This window comes from Siphateles boraxobius, unplaced genomic scaffold, assembly GCF_051911475.1.
Source record: "Siphateles boraxobius isolate OS27281-9 unplaced genomic scaffold, OSU_SipBor_1 48, whole genome shotgun sequence".
Lineage (NCBI taxonomy): Eukaryota > Metazoa > Chordata > Actinopteri > Cypriniformes > Leuciscidae > Siphateles > Siphateles boraxobius.
The window spans coordinates 8,917,231-8,931,668 of record NW_027509119.1 but is presented as its reverse complement, the minus strand read 5'-3'; the positions used below and the strand labels follow the sequence as shown (position 1 = coordinate 8,931,668).

The 14,438-nt window shown below is 37.7% G+C and overlaps 1 protein-coding gene across 1 annotated transcript in view; it reads left to right on the top strand.

Moving 5' to 3' along the window:
* Positions 1-7,696, top strand: part of adgra3 (adhesion G protein-coupled receptor A3) — a 52,535-nt gene extending 44,839 nt beyond the window's left edge. The window contains exons 17-19 of the mRNA XM_077201865.1: positions 932-1,077; positions 2,609-2,704; positions 4,710-7,696. Coding sequence (XP_077057980.1) covers positions 932-1,077; positions 2,609-2,704; positions 4,710-6,162 — 1,695 coding nt within the window. The 3' untranslated portion in view covers positions 6,163-7,696. The remainder of the gene's footprint in view (positions 1-931; positions 1,078-2,608; positions 2,705-4,709) is intronic.
* Positions 7,697-14,438: the final 6,742 nt, after the last annotated feature.

Here is a 14,438-nt window from a genome sequence, read left to right as displayed (position 1 = left end):
GGACAATATTTACATGAAATCTTTATATAAGTTTCTTGGTTTTATAGACAAAGATCTGCTATATACTGCTCTCAAGTTCACATTTAATACTCTTAAAGTCAGCATGAAATGGAAGTTGCGATAGTCTTTTCTTCCCTATTTTGATGTACTGTATATCAAAGTGAAATGACTTCTGGAACAAGAAGAAATGTAGGCTGGGACTTGATTTTGTTTATGGGTAATTCATTTGATGGTTGTGGTTTGCTTTTGGTTGATCTCATGTGAGTGACAGGTTACCCGTGGTTATAGGTGACAGGTTATATCGCTGCAAGAGGGAGGGGAAGACATCTTGATTAAAGATTATGAGGGCACATAACAAATGTAAAAAAGTGTTAATGATGTGCACAGTTAAATGGTTAGTTCATCCGAAAATTTAAATTCTGACATTAATTACTCACCCTCATGTCGTTCCAAAACTGTAAGACTTCCATTCATCTTCAGAGCACAAATGAAGATCTTTTTGGTTATATCTGAGTTTTCTGCCCCTACATTGAAAGCTACTCAACTACATCTTTGACGCTTTTTGAAGCATCAATGCTTCAAAAATGCTTTTTGAAGCATCAATGTGGTAGTAGCGTAGCTGTCAATGGAGGGACAGCTTTTCATTTAAAAATCTTCATTTGTGTTCCAAAGATGAACGAAAGTCTTACGGGTTTGGACCAACATTAAGTTGTGTAATTAATGACAGAATAAATTTTTTTGGGTGAAGTCCCTTTAAATCTTTTTATAATAAATATAATTAAATATATAAATGCAATATAAAAAAAAAAAAAAGAATCTTATATTTTGATTTGGGGGACATGGGGTCTTTAAATGGTACTATTTTGAGAATATTTGCATTTTCATTGGCCTTGAGGAGAATTCATATCTTTTCTAATGTCTCGTCCTGAAGGTGGGGATAGTGCTGCATTACTCCACACTGGCTACAGCCTTGTGGTCCGGCGTAACGGCACGCAACATCTACAAACAGGTGACGCGGAAGGCCAAACGCTACGAGGAGCTGGATGAGCCTCCACCTCCACCCAGGCCTATGCTGAGGTAAAGTAGAAGTGTAAAAGAAAAAGCATGAAAAGAAAAGTGGATGTACAAATAATACTTCATTTTATTTAAATAAGTGATTAAAAATAGATAATATAATAAATGATTAATAAATGCATTTAAAAAGCAAGCACACGTGATTCATTTTATAGTACAATAGGTCTGGAACTTTCATTTTACACTTGCATTGCCCAAAGGCAAAACTCTGTGTTTTTTAAATTTATTTCCACTGCTCTCCACTTGATGTCAGTAAACATACTACAGTAAGTAGGCAAATTGATTTTCTTTAAAGGTATAGTTCACCCTAAAATCTGTCTTTTTCTGACCCTCATGTTGTTACAAACCAGTAGGACTTACTTGCTTCTCCTGAACACAAAAGAAGATATTTTGAAAGATTGTTTTGGTTACCATTGACATTGCATAGACAAAAAAAAAATATCTTGTTTTGTGTTCTGCATGAGAGAGAAAGTCATACGGAATGAAATGAGGCCGAGTAAAATATGATGTGTAGTAACATATGCAAGTTTTTTTTATTTTTATATAATACTATAGTATCCAGACTCTAACTAACTTACTATACAGAAATACTAGTTCTTATAGGAATATGGGTATGCAGTTGATGATTTCTTCTTGATAAGTGCTTTTGTCATTTAAATATTTCTATTTAGCTTTCTTTCTTTCAACTTTTTTTACATAGTTATTTTAGAACTTTTTTTTAAGTTTTTCATGTAATATTAAAATTCTATTTTATTTAAGCCGTATTTCATTTATTGAAATGTATTTGTAATATTTTAGTGAACAATAACACTGATCATTTTTGTTTTTGGTGAACTATCCCTTTAAGGCTGGAATACACGACATGACTTTTGCCCACATTTTCGGTAGTGTGTGATCATCAGTCATTAAGTGTTTCATGCCCAGTTTCTTTCTGTAATCATTTTTGAAGTTGGTACATGTATGAAACCTAGTGTTTCAAAGTATGTCAGATTTTATAAAGTTGTGTAGTCTATTTCAGCCTTAATGCTTTAACATCAGTGTGTGTGTGTGTGTGTGTGTGTGTGTGTGTGTGTGTGTGTGTGTGTGTGTGTGTGTGTGTGTGTGTGTGTGTGTGTGTGTGTGTGTGTGTGTGTGTGTGTGTGTTACCTTACTAATTTAATGTCAACTGTAGCCTTAAAGGAATAGTTCTTTAAAATGAATAGTTCACACTTAAGTTACATTTCTTTTTTTCTGCTAAACACAAAGGAAGATATTTTGAAGAATGTTGATAACCAGACAGTAGATGGACTCCATTGACTTCCATAGTAGAAAAAACTGTTTGTTTTCCGACATTCGACACTTTTGTGTTCAGCAGAAGAAAGATATTCATAGAGGTTTGAAGTTAAACTTGTTGGGTAGTTTGGGTTTGGAAGTTGAACTTAAAGGGTAAGTAAATGATGCCAGAATTCTCATTTTTAAGTGAACTATTCATTTGAGGATTCAACTGACATCATTATTGTTATTGATAATGTTGTTGTTGTTTTTTCTTCTACAGATTCTACTTAATAGGTGGAGGCATACCGATCATTGTCTGTGGAATAACAGCTGCTGCTAACATCAAAAACTATGGAAGTCAAGTCAATGCACCTTAGTAAGTATGAGTTTTAGGACACTTGAAAGTGACGTGAAGGCCAAGTATGGTTACCCATATTTGGAATTTGTCCTCTGCATTTAACCCATCCAAGTTAGTGCACACACATTAGGAGTAGTGAACACACACACACACACTGCAAACTTTGGACACCCACCCGGACCAGAAGTCAACCGTTCGCTGTGGCGCCCAGGGAGCGATTGGGGGTTAGGAGCCTCGCCCAAGGGCACCTCGGTCATTTCCTGCCGGTATTAAGAATCGAACCTGCAACCTTCGGGTTACCAGTCCCTAATCATTAGGCTACGATTGCCCCCGTGGCTTTTTAACCATCCCTTACAATACAATTCAAGCTTTGTTTGAAAAATGCATTGATTGTGATTGACAGATTTTGTGTAATCGATTAGACATTTTTGTGTGGATATATTAAAGCCACTAGAGACCAAATGTAATGGTTTAGTATGTTGCCTTAACTTAGTTGCTATTAACAACCGACTGTACAGATGCAGCCTGTATGTGCCTACAGGATTTTTCCAAATTTAATCTTCTCATGAGAAATTGCTTCTGCTCTCGCTAGAGCCTAATGCCCATGCTCTGTAAAGTGCAGAATAATACTTTATGGAGGAGCAAGTAGTGTAGACTTCTGAAGTTGTGTGAACCTAATTATGCTGCTCTATTTTTGGCTCCCCACCTTGTGCCTGTTGGTTTCCCAGTCCTCTGGTTGGTTTCTTTCAGTTGTGACAGCTGTTTGGATTGTGTAACAGCATGGTTTAATTTGGAAATGCAGACCATCTGAGATCTTTGGGGTTTAATTAATCTCACGCTACCGTGACAAAAGAAAAAAAACGCTCTGCTAAGCATCACTTTTTCATTTTAAGTGCCTCATAAGTGTTTTTCCTACAATATGAATCCCTTGATACCACCAGTGTAAACCTTTAGAAGTTGTATGTACTTAAATATAGGAGCTAATTTTAAGAAAGCAGACCTGCAGAGAGTGACGGGTGCTTTGATTTTATAAAATATGATGGCAGTGTTCTAGCATTGTTCTGTGTATGTAAAATTTAATTCAAAATTTAAATTTCATTTTCACACTGCCAAGTAGAGCAATGCGACGTTGATTTACTGAAGTATAAAACGGCAAATAAAAAGTAGTTCTCAGGAACAGTTCTCAGCTTGTCAACATCCGTATTTTAGTGTACTCTATTTGGTCGTTTGGCTGTTTCCTTATAAAGGTGTAGAAATGTAAGGTTTTTATCAGGTGTGTGATTGTTCTTTTTTAATGTCATTACGTTACTGTCTTGCCGCCAGCCAATCGCTGCATTGCTGATCACAATTTCGAGTATCGATATATCTGCTGTTTTCAATGAACACAAGAACACGCAGTAATCTCAGACACAATGGCAAGTAGAAATACTGGTTTAGAAGATCTGGAATCTGTCAAATCATCTCAGATGTATTAAGTGAGGTACGAAGAATGGAGCTCTGATCCACTCTGTCAACTTTACTCTATTAAACGCTGCTCAATGGCAAGTAGAAATACCGGTTTAGTTCAGCCATATATGTTTGAACCAGAAACTGATTCGAATAAGTAGAAGAAGAAATTATAACGGTTCAACTACAAATCAATGTATCTGATTGGTAATGCGTTTTATTTATTGCTCTTTACAACGTTGGGCACATAATGGTAATTAATATGATGAGCCTTTTGTTTGACTACGTTATCAAACAGCTTGTAATGTGTTGCTAATGTTACACAAACCATGTTCCTGTTCGTCTTAGTCTTCCTTCTAAAAATTAGTATCCTTAGAAACATTTTTAACACCTTGGAACGTCAGTGGAGACATGGTTTTTCTTTGTCTTTGAAACATGGTTTGTCTTAAAGCATATTAAAAACACCATCTAGACATAAACAACTTTAAAAACATAATTTTCAGAAAATAAGAAAACCAATGAGGTGAATTTCCATTTAATGCTAACTTTAAAAAAAAAATCTGTTGTCTTTCCTCAGCTGCTGGATGGCATGGGAACCCAGTCTCGGTGCGTTTTATGGCCCGGCAGCCTTCATCGTTTTCGTGGATTGCATGTACTTCCTCAGCATTCTCATTCAGCTCCGACGGCATCCCGAGCGCCGCTTTGAACTCAAAGAACAGTCCGAAGAGCAGCAGCACCTTTCTGTGACTGAAGCAACCGAAATCACACCTGACCATCTGGAGACCTCCTCCTCCACAGCCGCCGCACACCCGGTTTTGATGTCGGCTCTGGAGAACGAACATACTTTTGTGGCCCAACTCATTGGCGTTGCAGGATCCCTAGCTCTTTATGTGGTGCTGTGGGTGTTTGGTGCTCTTGCGGTGTCCCAGGAGCATCCAGCAGATTTGGTGTTCGCCTGTCTGTTTGGCACTGTCGCTTTAGCCCTCGGGGTGTTTTTTGTGGCGCACCATTGCGTAAACCGTCAGGACATGCGTCATCATTGGTCACAAGCTTGTTGCCTGGTTCGCCGTAACTACGGCGAACAAGTTGATTCCCTGCTTTTGCCTGTCGTGGTTACCAGTGACTCTGTGTTTACGGCCAGGGGAAACACTGAAGCAGCGAAGTGTCCGGCCAGCAGCGCTGAATCATCCTGCACCAATAAAAGTGCACCGAGCGTACGCAACTCCACCCAAGGCTGTAAACTGACCAATCTGCAGGTAGAAGCCGCTCAGTGCAAAGCGGCCCCTTCAACGGCCAATGGGGCGGCTTTACTGGACAACAGCCTGACTGAACATTCAGTCGACAATGAGATTAAGATGCATGTAGCACCTGTTGAGGTTCAATATCGGCCCAGCTCAGTCAACAACAACAATCTTCCAGGATCGGGCAACACCAACATCAATGGGCACTCTGGGCGACACCACAAGAACCGTACAAGAGCTCATCGGGCCAGCAGGCTCACAGTTTTGCGCGAGTACTCTTACGACGTCCCAACCAGTGTGGAGGGCAGCGTGCAAAGCATCCCGCACAAGCGCCACCATCATCACGAGAGCCTACACGCCCGCAACAGCCGACGGGCCGCGTATTTGGCTTACCGGGAGCGCCAGCAGAGCCAACTTCAACAGGACAGCAGCGACGCCAGCGCCAGTTTGCCACGACGCTCGCGCCACCTTAGCAAAAGTGGAGGCGTCCGCCTCTGTAATGGTTTTGGGCACGGGCTTAGCAACAGTGTGGGGAACGGTGTCAGTAATGGAAGCTTAATCGGAGGAGGGGAGGGATCTGGGACCGATGTCACCAGCCAAACTAAAGACTGTCCAAAACAGCCCCTCGCTGTTGAACTGGAGGTACAGCCCAAGTCTTACGGGTTGAATCTAGCTTGCCAAAACGGACCTGCCAAAGACTCAGAGAGACTACAGAATTTGTCCCCCCTGAACGTGGAGAGTTCAGGGAATATTAAGACTGGCTTGTGGAAGCACGAAACTACTGTGTAGCAAGATTACCTTCTCAGAGACTACAAATCAGACTTTTATCTGTAACTGTGAATCTTTATTTTATGATTTTGTTGGTACAGATTGTAAAAAGAAATAGTTCCTAAAGAATTTGCATTTTAATGTTTATGTTCAAAAACTGAGTACATACAAATGCTTGGCTGCGAATCATCAGTCTATAAATGGTCTATTTTTGTGCCCATTTTGTATTTCATTCTGACTTTTTGTATGTGAAGATGCATGATTCGCTGCTCTTTGAGTATATGTTGGCTGAATCTTTAATGTGTTTTCACATAATTGCAGCCATCAAAATAAAAAAAATAAGAAACACAGCCCACCCATCTCATCTCTGAGTTCAAAGGTGAGTTCATACCCCCTCTTAATTTGCGTTTTAAAGCTACAATATGTAAGCTTTTTGTAATAAAATATCCCAAAATCACTTGCAGTGTGATATATTTCCTGCAGTTGTGTTCTTACAATTTCCCAAAGATTTTTAATTTCAGAGAAATTACCATTTTAAATAATGGCTCGTCCATGTTCACATGTCGCCTGTCAATGACATAATATCCGCGTTACCCCTGGTTTCCGCTCGTACTGCCATAGTAACCATGGCGACAGACATGGACAACTGCGTTACGTCTTGCTCACGCTGTTGTTGTTCATTCAAATATTATGGACCATGGGAAGCAGACTTTGGGACAAAAGAACTAAAACGAGGATCAATATCAGCGTGGCGTTTGAGAGATGCCGAAAACTCCACGTCCGTGACCAACTTCGACTTGACAGATACTTTATTAGACCGGTGAGCAGATGTACAAAAAAACTAATCAATGTTATATGGCTCAACATGATGAAATGTTAGAATATTATCAGTATGTTATTCTAACATTGATCTAGCTTACTGCTAGTCTCATACAATCAAACTAACACAGAATAACAACTTTCAACACACTCAAATGCAGTTTAGTGATAGTGTAGACTAAGTGAAACATCACTGCGTTACCTCACAAGTTTCATTCGTCTAATAAACTGACCTGTGTGAGTAGTAATCCAGCACTTGAGGGTAGTTCAGTAGAATGAAATGTCCTTATTCCTTTGTCCGCGGGACTCGCTGATATGTCTTTCATAGCAATCGCGCCCTGCTTCATACCAGTCGTGTTAGAAACATCAATGTATTCACTCATCCATAGACATCAGATCCTTAATCATGACAAGTTCCATAATTCCACTTATGCGTCATCAACTTACGCCTTTGTTATTGTGAGAGGTTAGCGACCCCTAGCACCGAAAAAAATTACATATTGTAGCTTTAATGTTTGTTCAAAACTTAAGTACCTACAAATGCATATAGTTTCCCACTTGACTGCAAATCATTATAGTCCATCTAAAAATGGTCTATTTTGTATCCTTTTAAGCCCATTTTTTTATGTGAAGATGCATGACATTCTGCCCTTTGAGTACATGTTGACTGAATCTGGGATGTTCTGTTTTCACATAATTGCGGCTGTCAAGTAATAAACAATCTCTGCGCATCCAACTTCATCTCGTCTCTGAGTTCAAAGGTGAGTTCAGACTTCTACTTAGAGCTTCCTTTAGGCCTTGTGGTTTGGAGTAATTGGGAGCACATTCTGCCATTACGTCCATTTCATGGAGGCTCTAATTAAGGTGCTGGTCTTGCTTTTTCCCCTCTTTGGTGGAACCAGTCGGATGGGGAAGAAATGGTAGGACGCTGCCTCCAGAGTTAGAGGCCCGTGCAGTGACTGATGGCTGACTCTCAGGTTGGGCTGCCTGTCATCATTAGTGGTGAAGGGAATATAATTTCTGTAGTGCAGTCTCACCTCACCTTCCCCCTTGTCTCACTTGCCACAAGTCTGTCGAGCAGTTTTCTGCAGGATAATGCAGGACAGAGTGAAGGACAATAGAATAATGATTAGTTTGCACACACATATAGCTAAAAATAGTGGATCAAAATGCAACTTGTAGTGTCCTTTTAACAACCGATATTTTGAGAGTTTAGTGGTGCTAATGAAGTCCGCAGGGGTTTCACTTTGTTAAATTAGGCCATATATCAATTGTGCTCAAGACACTGAAGAAAATTGAGATTATTGCTTTCATAACGCATAAATGGATTTTTGCCCTGGATTTAAAGTTGATTTACTTCTTGAGCTGAGGAAGTGCTTGTCAAGGACATAAATACAAATGAAAGCCAGGTATATTATGATTATTAATTATGGGTTAATGACGTGATTCTTTTTTTTCATCCTAATTTATTCAAAATATCATTATGAACAAAAAGAGCCTCATTTCAAGAATAAAGTTCTTAAGAAGCCTAGTTTGTTAGGAGTTTGGCATAATTTTTCTAAAAAATAATTATAGAAATCTAATGAATCTGTCAAATCAGTCATGAGGTGAAACCAGGTTTATTTTGGCAATATTGTTTTGATATATATATATATATAATATTTATATTATTATTTTTTCTTTTACTGGTTCATTTTAATTTTACAAAGTTTCATTAATTTTGCTTTATGTTGACATTTTTATTATTTTTTAAATATGCCTATATACTGTATATGTGTGTGTGTGTGTGTGTGTATATGTATATATGTGTGTAAATATATGTATATGTAGGTGTGTGTGTATGTATGTGTGTGTGTGCGTATGTGTACATATATGCACATGTGTATATATGTGTTTATATGTGTATATATACACTGTATATGCTGAAATAAAGTGAGGAAGTATAATAAAATAAGTTATTTATAAATTTGTATCTGTTTTAGAAAAAAAAAGAACAGAAAATTATATCTCAGATAATTTAACCTTTTATTAACAAGACAAGGTTAGTTCAGGAACATTTCATGTGATGTGACTCCACCAAAAAAATTGGAATATTTAGGAATTAATAATGAATATCTTGGAAAGAAAAAAATACTAGTTTTAAATTAAGATTATTTTTTTTCACCATAAATTCAAAAGTGGGGCACACATTTTGCACAATTGCTCCAACATCAACTGCAAATGCACAAATACGCCACTAATGTGTGCATATGAAGTTACACAATATAAGTGTATGTGCAAGAGATGCTTATAAAGATATAATTAAATATATAATGAAAAGGAGATTTTTCTTGACATCATTTTGTGAGTACTTGTTCCACTGACCCTGTTTTACCATATGGGGTTGTTGATTCTCACTTGATGTCCACTTACTATGTCCAGATGGATTGATGGGTGACATCCCCATTTCATGTCCCAGAAATCCACTTCCACATGGACAGAAATCCTGAAAGTTATTCTATGTAAAGTGTTTTTTATCAGTTAACACTGATAAAGCATGCACTCCAACTTCCAGGTCATGCAGGAACAGTTCAATCAACAATTATAGAACTTATCCATTAACGTCATTTACTGTATCTGCTCATGGAGGTCTTAAAGGGTTAGTTCATCCAAAAATGAAAATGATGTCATTAATGACTCACCCTCATGTCGCTCCAAGCCCGTAAGACCTCCGTTCATCTTCAGAACACAGTTTAAGATATTTTAGATTTAGTCCGAGAGCTTTCTGTCCCTCCATTGAAAATCTATGTGCGGTATACTGTCCTTGTCCAGAAAGGAAATAAAGACATCATCAAAGTAGTCCATGTGACATCAGTGGGTTAGTTAGAATGTTTTGAAGCATCGGAAATACCTTTTGGTCCAAAAATTACAAAAACTACGACTTTATTCAGCATTGTATTGTCTTCCGGTTCTGGTGGGGATCCGCGTTCACGAGTCCGCAGTGACGCTGCTGACGTAAGACGCTGCTGACGTGTATCTGGTGCGTCCGTGTATTCGGGTTCAAATAAATATGGCTGGGCAGAAAAATGCAAGTCTTCCTCTGTGTGGAAATCTTTAGACATGTTTGTGAAGATTGTTTTGTTTCCAGCGTGCGTCTCCCTCAGACTGTAAACGCAGCTCGGGCGCACCAGACACACGTCAGCAGCGTCTTACGTCAGCAGCGTCACTGAACGCGGATCCCCAACAGAACCGGAAGACAATACAATGCTGAATAAAGTCGTAGTTTTGGTTATTTTTGGACCAAAATGTATTTCCGATGCTTCAAAACATTCTAACTAACCCCCTGAGGTCACATGGACTACTTTGATGATGTCTTTATTTTCTTTCTGGACAAGGACAGTATACCGTTCATACATTTTCAATGGAGGGACAGAAAACTCTCGGACTAAATCTAAAATATCTTAAACTGTGTTCTGAAGATGAACGGAGGTCTTACGGGCTTGGAGCGACATGAGTCATTAATGACATCATTTTCATTTTTGGGTGAACTAACCCTTTAAAGAATGAGCAAAAGACAAGATGTTCTTCATTTTCAGCCCACTAATGTTATATTAAAATCATTTTTTCTCACAGAGATTTACTGCCAGACCCTCCTGAATGTGACGATGAGAAAAGGCTCTGAATTATGCATGGAACACTTATGACTGTATTACTCCAACCAAACTACACTGTGCCCGCCTTTCAGAGTTAAATGATATTCATTTTCTACTGTCCCATATGCCCTTAAAAATTCACCAATGCTGTGAGTCATGAAAGTTTACTCATTTGAATGTAGGATCCCAAGGATAAAAGAAAACTAGAAATAAAAGAAAAGAAAATGCATTGCCAACCGTTCAAAAGTGTGGAGTGTTACGTCCCAGGGGTAAAGTTGACTAGGGTAAGGGAGTAAACAGTGAAAGGAGACAAAAAGAAAAAACGGTTTGGGGTGAGTGAGTGTGCCCGGCCCCTTCCCTGCACGACAGACACATCCAATTTCAACTCAAAGATTTAATAACAAAATATATGTATAATTGACCAAGTAAATCAAAAAGGAAGCAAAGCAAACTTCAGGAAGGGGTAAAGCCAAAATAACAAACATAAATATCCTGTTAGGGAATAAAACTACTTAACTTGCCAAAAGAAAACAAATATACAACAGAAAAGTACACTAACTCCCTAACTAACCAAAAACAGGAAAAAGATATTACAAAAATAAAACAGGGACCGACCTCCCTACAGCTTACAGGACATGTGGGCTTGTGAATGTAGAACCAAAAATAATAGACCTCAGTAGGCAACAATAAGCCTTAGCTTGGTGAGAAATATTGCACAGTCTTGATGCTACACAATACAACAGCAAAAACAAAAGCAGGGGAAGGGACACACAACACTCTGGAGGGCAAGCTTCAGTTCGAATCGTTACGAGCAGCAGGTGTGAGCGATCACCTTTCTCTCTTCCGCACCTGGGAGAGAAAGAGAGAGAAAGGAAGAAAGAAAAAAAACACCAGCACTACCATAACACAACCACGGACCGTAACAGGTCAGTAAGAATTTGACGTGTTTTTGAAATAAATCTCTTATTCTCACCAAAGCTGCATTTATTTGTTCAAAAATACTGTAAAAACTGTAATATTTTGAAATAGTATTACAGTTTAAAATAACTTTTCTATTTAAATACATTTTAAAATGTAATTTAATCTTGTGATGCAAAGCTGACTTTTCAGCATAATTACGCTAGGCTACTCCAGTCTTCAGTGTCACATAATCCTTCAGAATTTTTTGTAATATGCTGATTAAGGGTACGTTTACATGACAACGATGTACTAAAACCGGAAATGTTTTTCCTTTGCGTTTTTCGTGTACAGATGAGAATGGTGTCAAAACGATCCTGCTCACGGAGTTCAATGAAAACGACTAAAAACCCTGTATTCTGCTGCAAGGCCAGTAGTTGGCGATATCACTTTGTAAAGAAACACTACGTGCCTATAGACTGAACATGTAATACGCATAAGCATGACACCCCCGTTTTCACAAATTCTCGTTTTTGTAGTTTGCACGGAGTTGATAACGGTATCGTTTTCAAAAACGTACACTTTGAAACCTTTTTTTCAATCATTTGTGTTATCGGTCCCCAAAAGTAGCTGTTGTGTAAATGAACGGTCAAAACGCAAAAAGTTTTACGTTTTTAAAGCGGTAAAGTGTAAACGGCAACGTGAACAGAAACGTGACACACCACCATTTAAAAGTTGGGGGTTCGAAAAGTAAAACAAAAAAACCAAAAAATTTATATATAATTAATATATAAATGTTGTTGTTTTGAACTTTCTATTAATCAAAGTATCCTGAAAAAAATCTATCATGGTTTTTGCAAAAAGAAGCAGTGCAGCTGTTTTCAACGTTGATAGTAAAAGAAATGTTTCTTAAGCAGAAAATCAGCATAATAGAATGATTTCTGAAGGATCATGTGACACTGAAGACGACGCAAAAAATTCAGCTTTGCATCACAGGAATAAATTTAAAAATATGTTCAAATAGAAAAGAGTTATTTTAAATTGTAATATTTCACAAAATGAATATGAACTTTTGACTGGTATATACAATATCAAACTTGTCAGCTTTTCTCTCTGTTATGCATTTCAGCATATATCAGAGTAGCGTTAAATTGTGTGCATATTTTGATTTTTGCCAAATGTTTTTTCGAAGCATCTGGTAGTGAGTTTGAAGTTTGCCTCAGAGATGAAGATTGATATCTTCCATGAAGTTTTACCATCTGTGCCTGATAGAATTAACTTGACTTGTTAAAGTGTAGGAATAAACCTACAGTTACCTACAGTAATCAGATATCATACATGAAACCTTCCTCCTCCTTAATGCATGTGAATACTGTACTTGCTTTGATAATATGCTCTTTTAGAGCTTTGTTTTTTAACCTGAGCCATTAATGGGTATGGGATTAATAAATGATGAGGATAAATGATGCCATGTTCTCTCATCCAAAGCACCACGGGCCAGGGGTCAAAGACAATAATTCTGAGAACCTGTCAACATTATTATGAAGATCTTGCTCCCGAAACACATTACTTGAGCATTATGGGATGAGATTGTAAACACAGGTTAGGGTTCGACAATGTGAGCATTTCACTTGCATTCGACTAAAAATAGATGTGTGCGAACTTAAGAGAATGAAAGCGAATAAAACTTCTTAAATATCTTAAATGGTATGCAAATGTATTATCATTTTAAAAGGTTTTCAATTTGGTTATGGAAAATCATGGAATGAAAAATGCACATTCACTCTCTTACATGCAGTTGTTACACTGGTAACCAAGAAAACAAAGCAGGCTGCGCTACTTTCTGTTTCTAAACAGTACTTACAGTAAATGTTTCAAACAGGCATTCAGATTTATGTATTTGCTATGGTGTTCACCACAGCATTAAATACTTAATACTGAAAGACTTAACAGGCAATTTATTTTTTAAACTTAATAGGCTATTTATTTTCAAACATTTTACATTTCAATCTGACCTAAAACATGCCCTGGATATTGACTGAAAATGTCTGATTCTTTATAATTGTTCAGTATATTTTACAGTAAGGCTCCATTAGTTAACGAGAAACAATGAATAAACCTTTAATACATTTATTAATCTGTTCATGTTAATTTCAACATTTAGCCTAGGTGTTATATGAAATGCTTTACTCAATGAGTAACTGTATTATGTGTTACGTCTATTGTATACTCATTACATATAGTGAAATAGAGATAATGCATGTCGTACAAAAGTGTACGTTGAGTTATTTTTAACAGTCTAATTTTATTGGCGTTACTCAGTTGAATTATGTTTCTGCTACACAAACTATTTGAGTTGTGTTTACGAGGAAACTTGAGTTGGCATTACTTAGGTGTGCATGTTGAAGATATCTAATTTGTGTTTGACCAAATAGACTTTACACAAGTTCAAAATACTTAGAAGTCTGATGCAAATAGTTGCCTTGATTTATTTTGAGTAAAACAAAGGTGATATTTTTTTCAGTGTACATTAGTAAAATCAAAAGTTGTATCTGCTAATATGAATGGACTTACGCTCAAATGAACGATTAATAGTTGTATTTATATTAATTAACCTTAACAAAGAATAATAACTACTGTATCAAATGTAGCTATTTCTCATTGTTAGTTAATGTTAAGGCTGATTTATAATTCTGCGTCGGACCTACGCCGGAGCCCCTACGCTATACACTACGCGTTGGTTTTCTGCGTCGTTGTCCGCGTTGACGCGCAATTGCACATGCAGAGGGATCATGTGAAACCCAAGGGAGGGGTTCTAGCAGACCAATCACAGCGATTGCGTCCGCGTAGAATTGACGCGTTGTTACTTTTTTGTAGAGGTGCATGTCAGAGTACGCCGAAGGGTACGCGCGCTACGCACAGCCTAAGGTGTAGCTTCAGCGCAGAAGT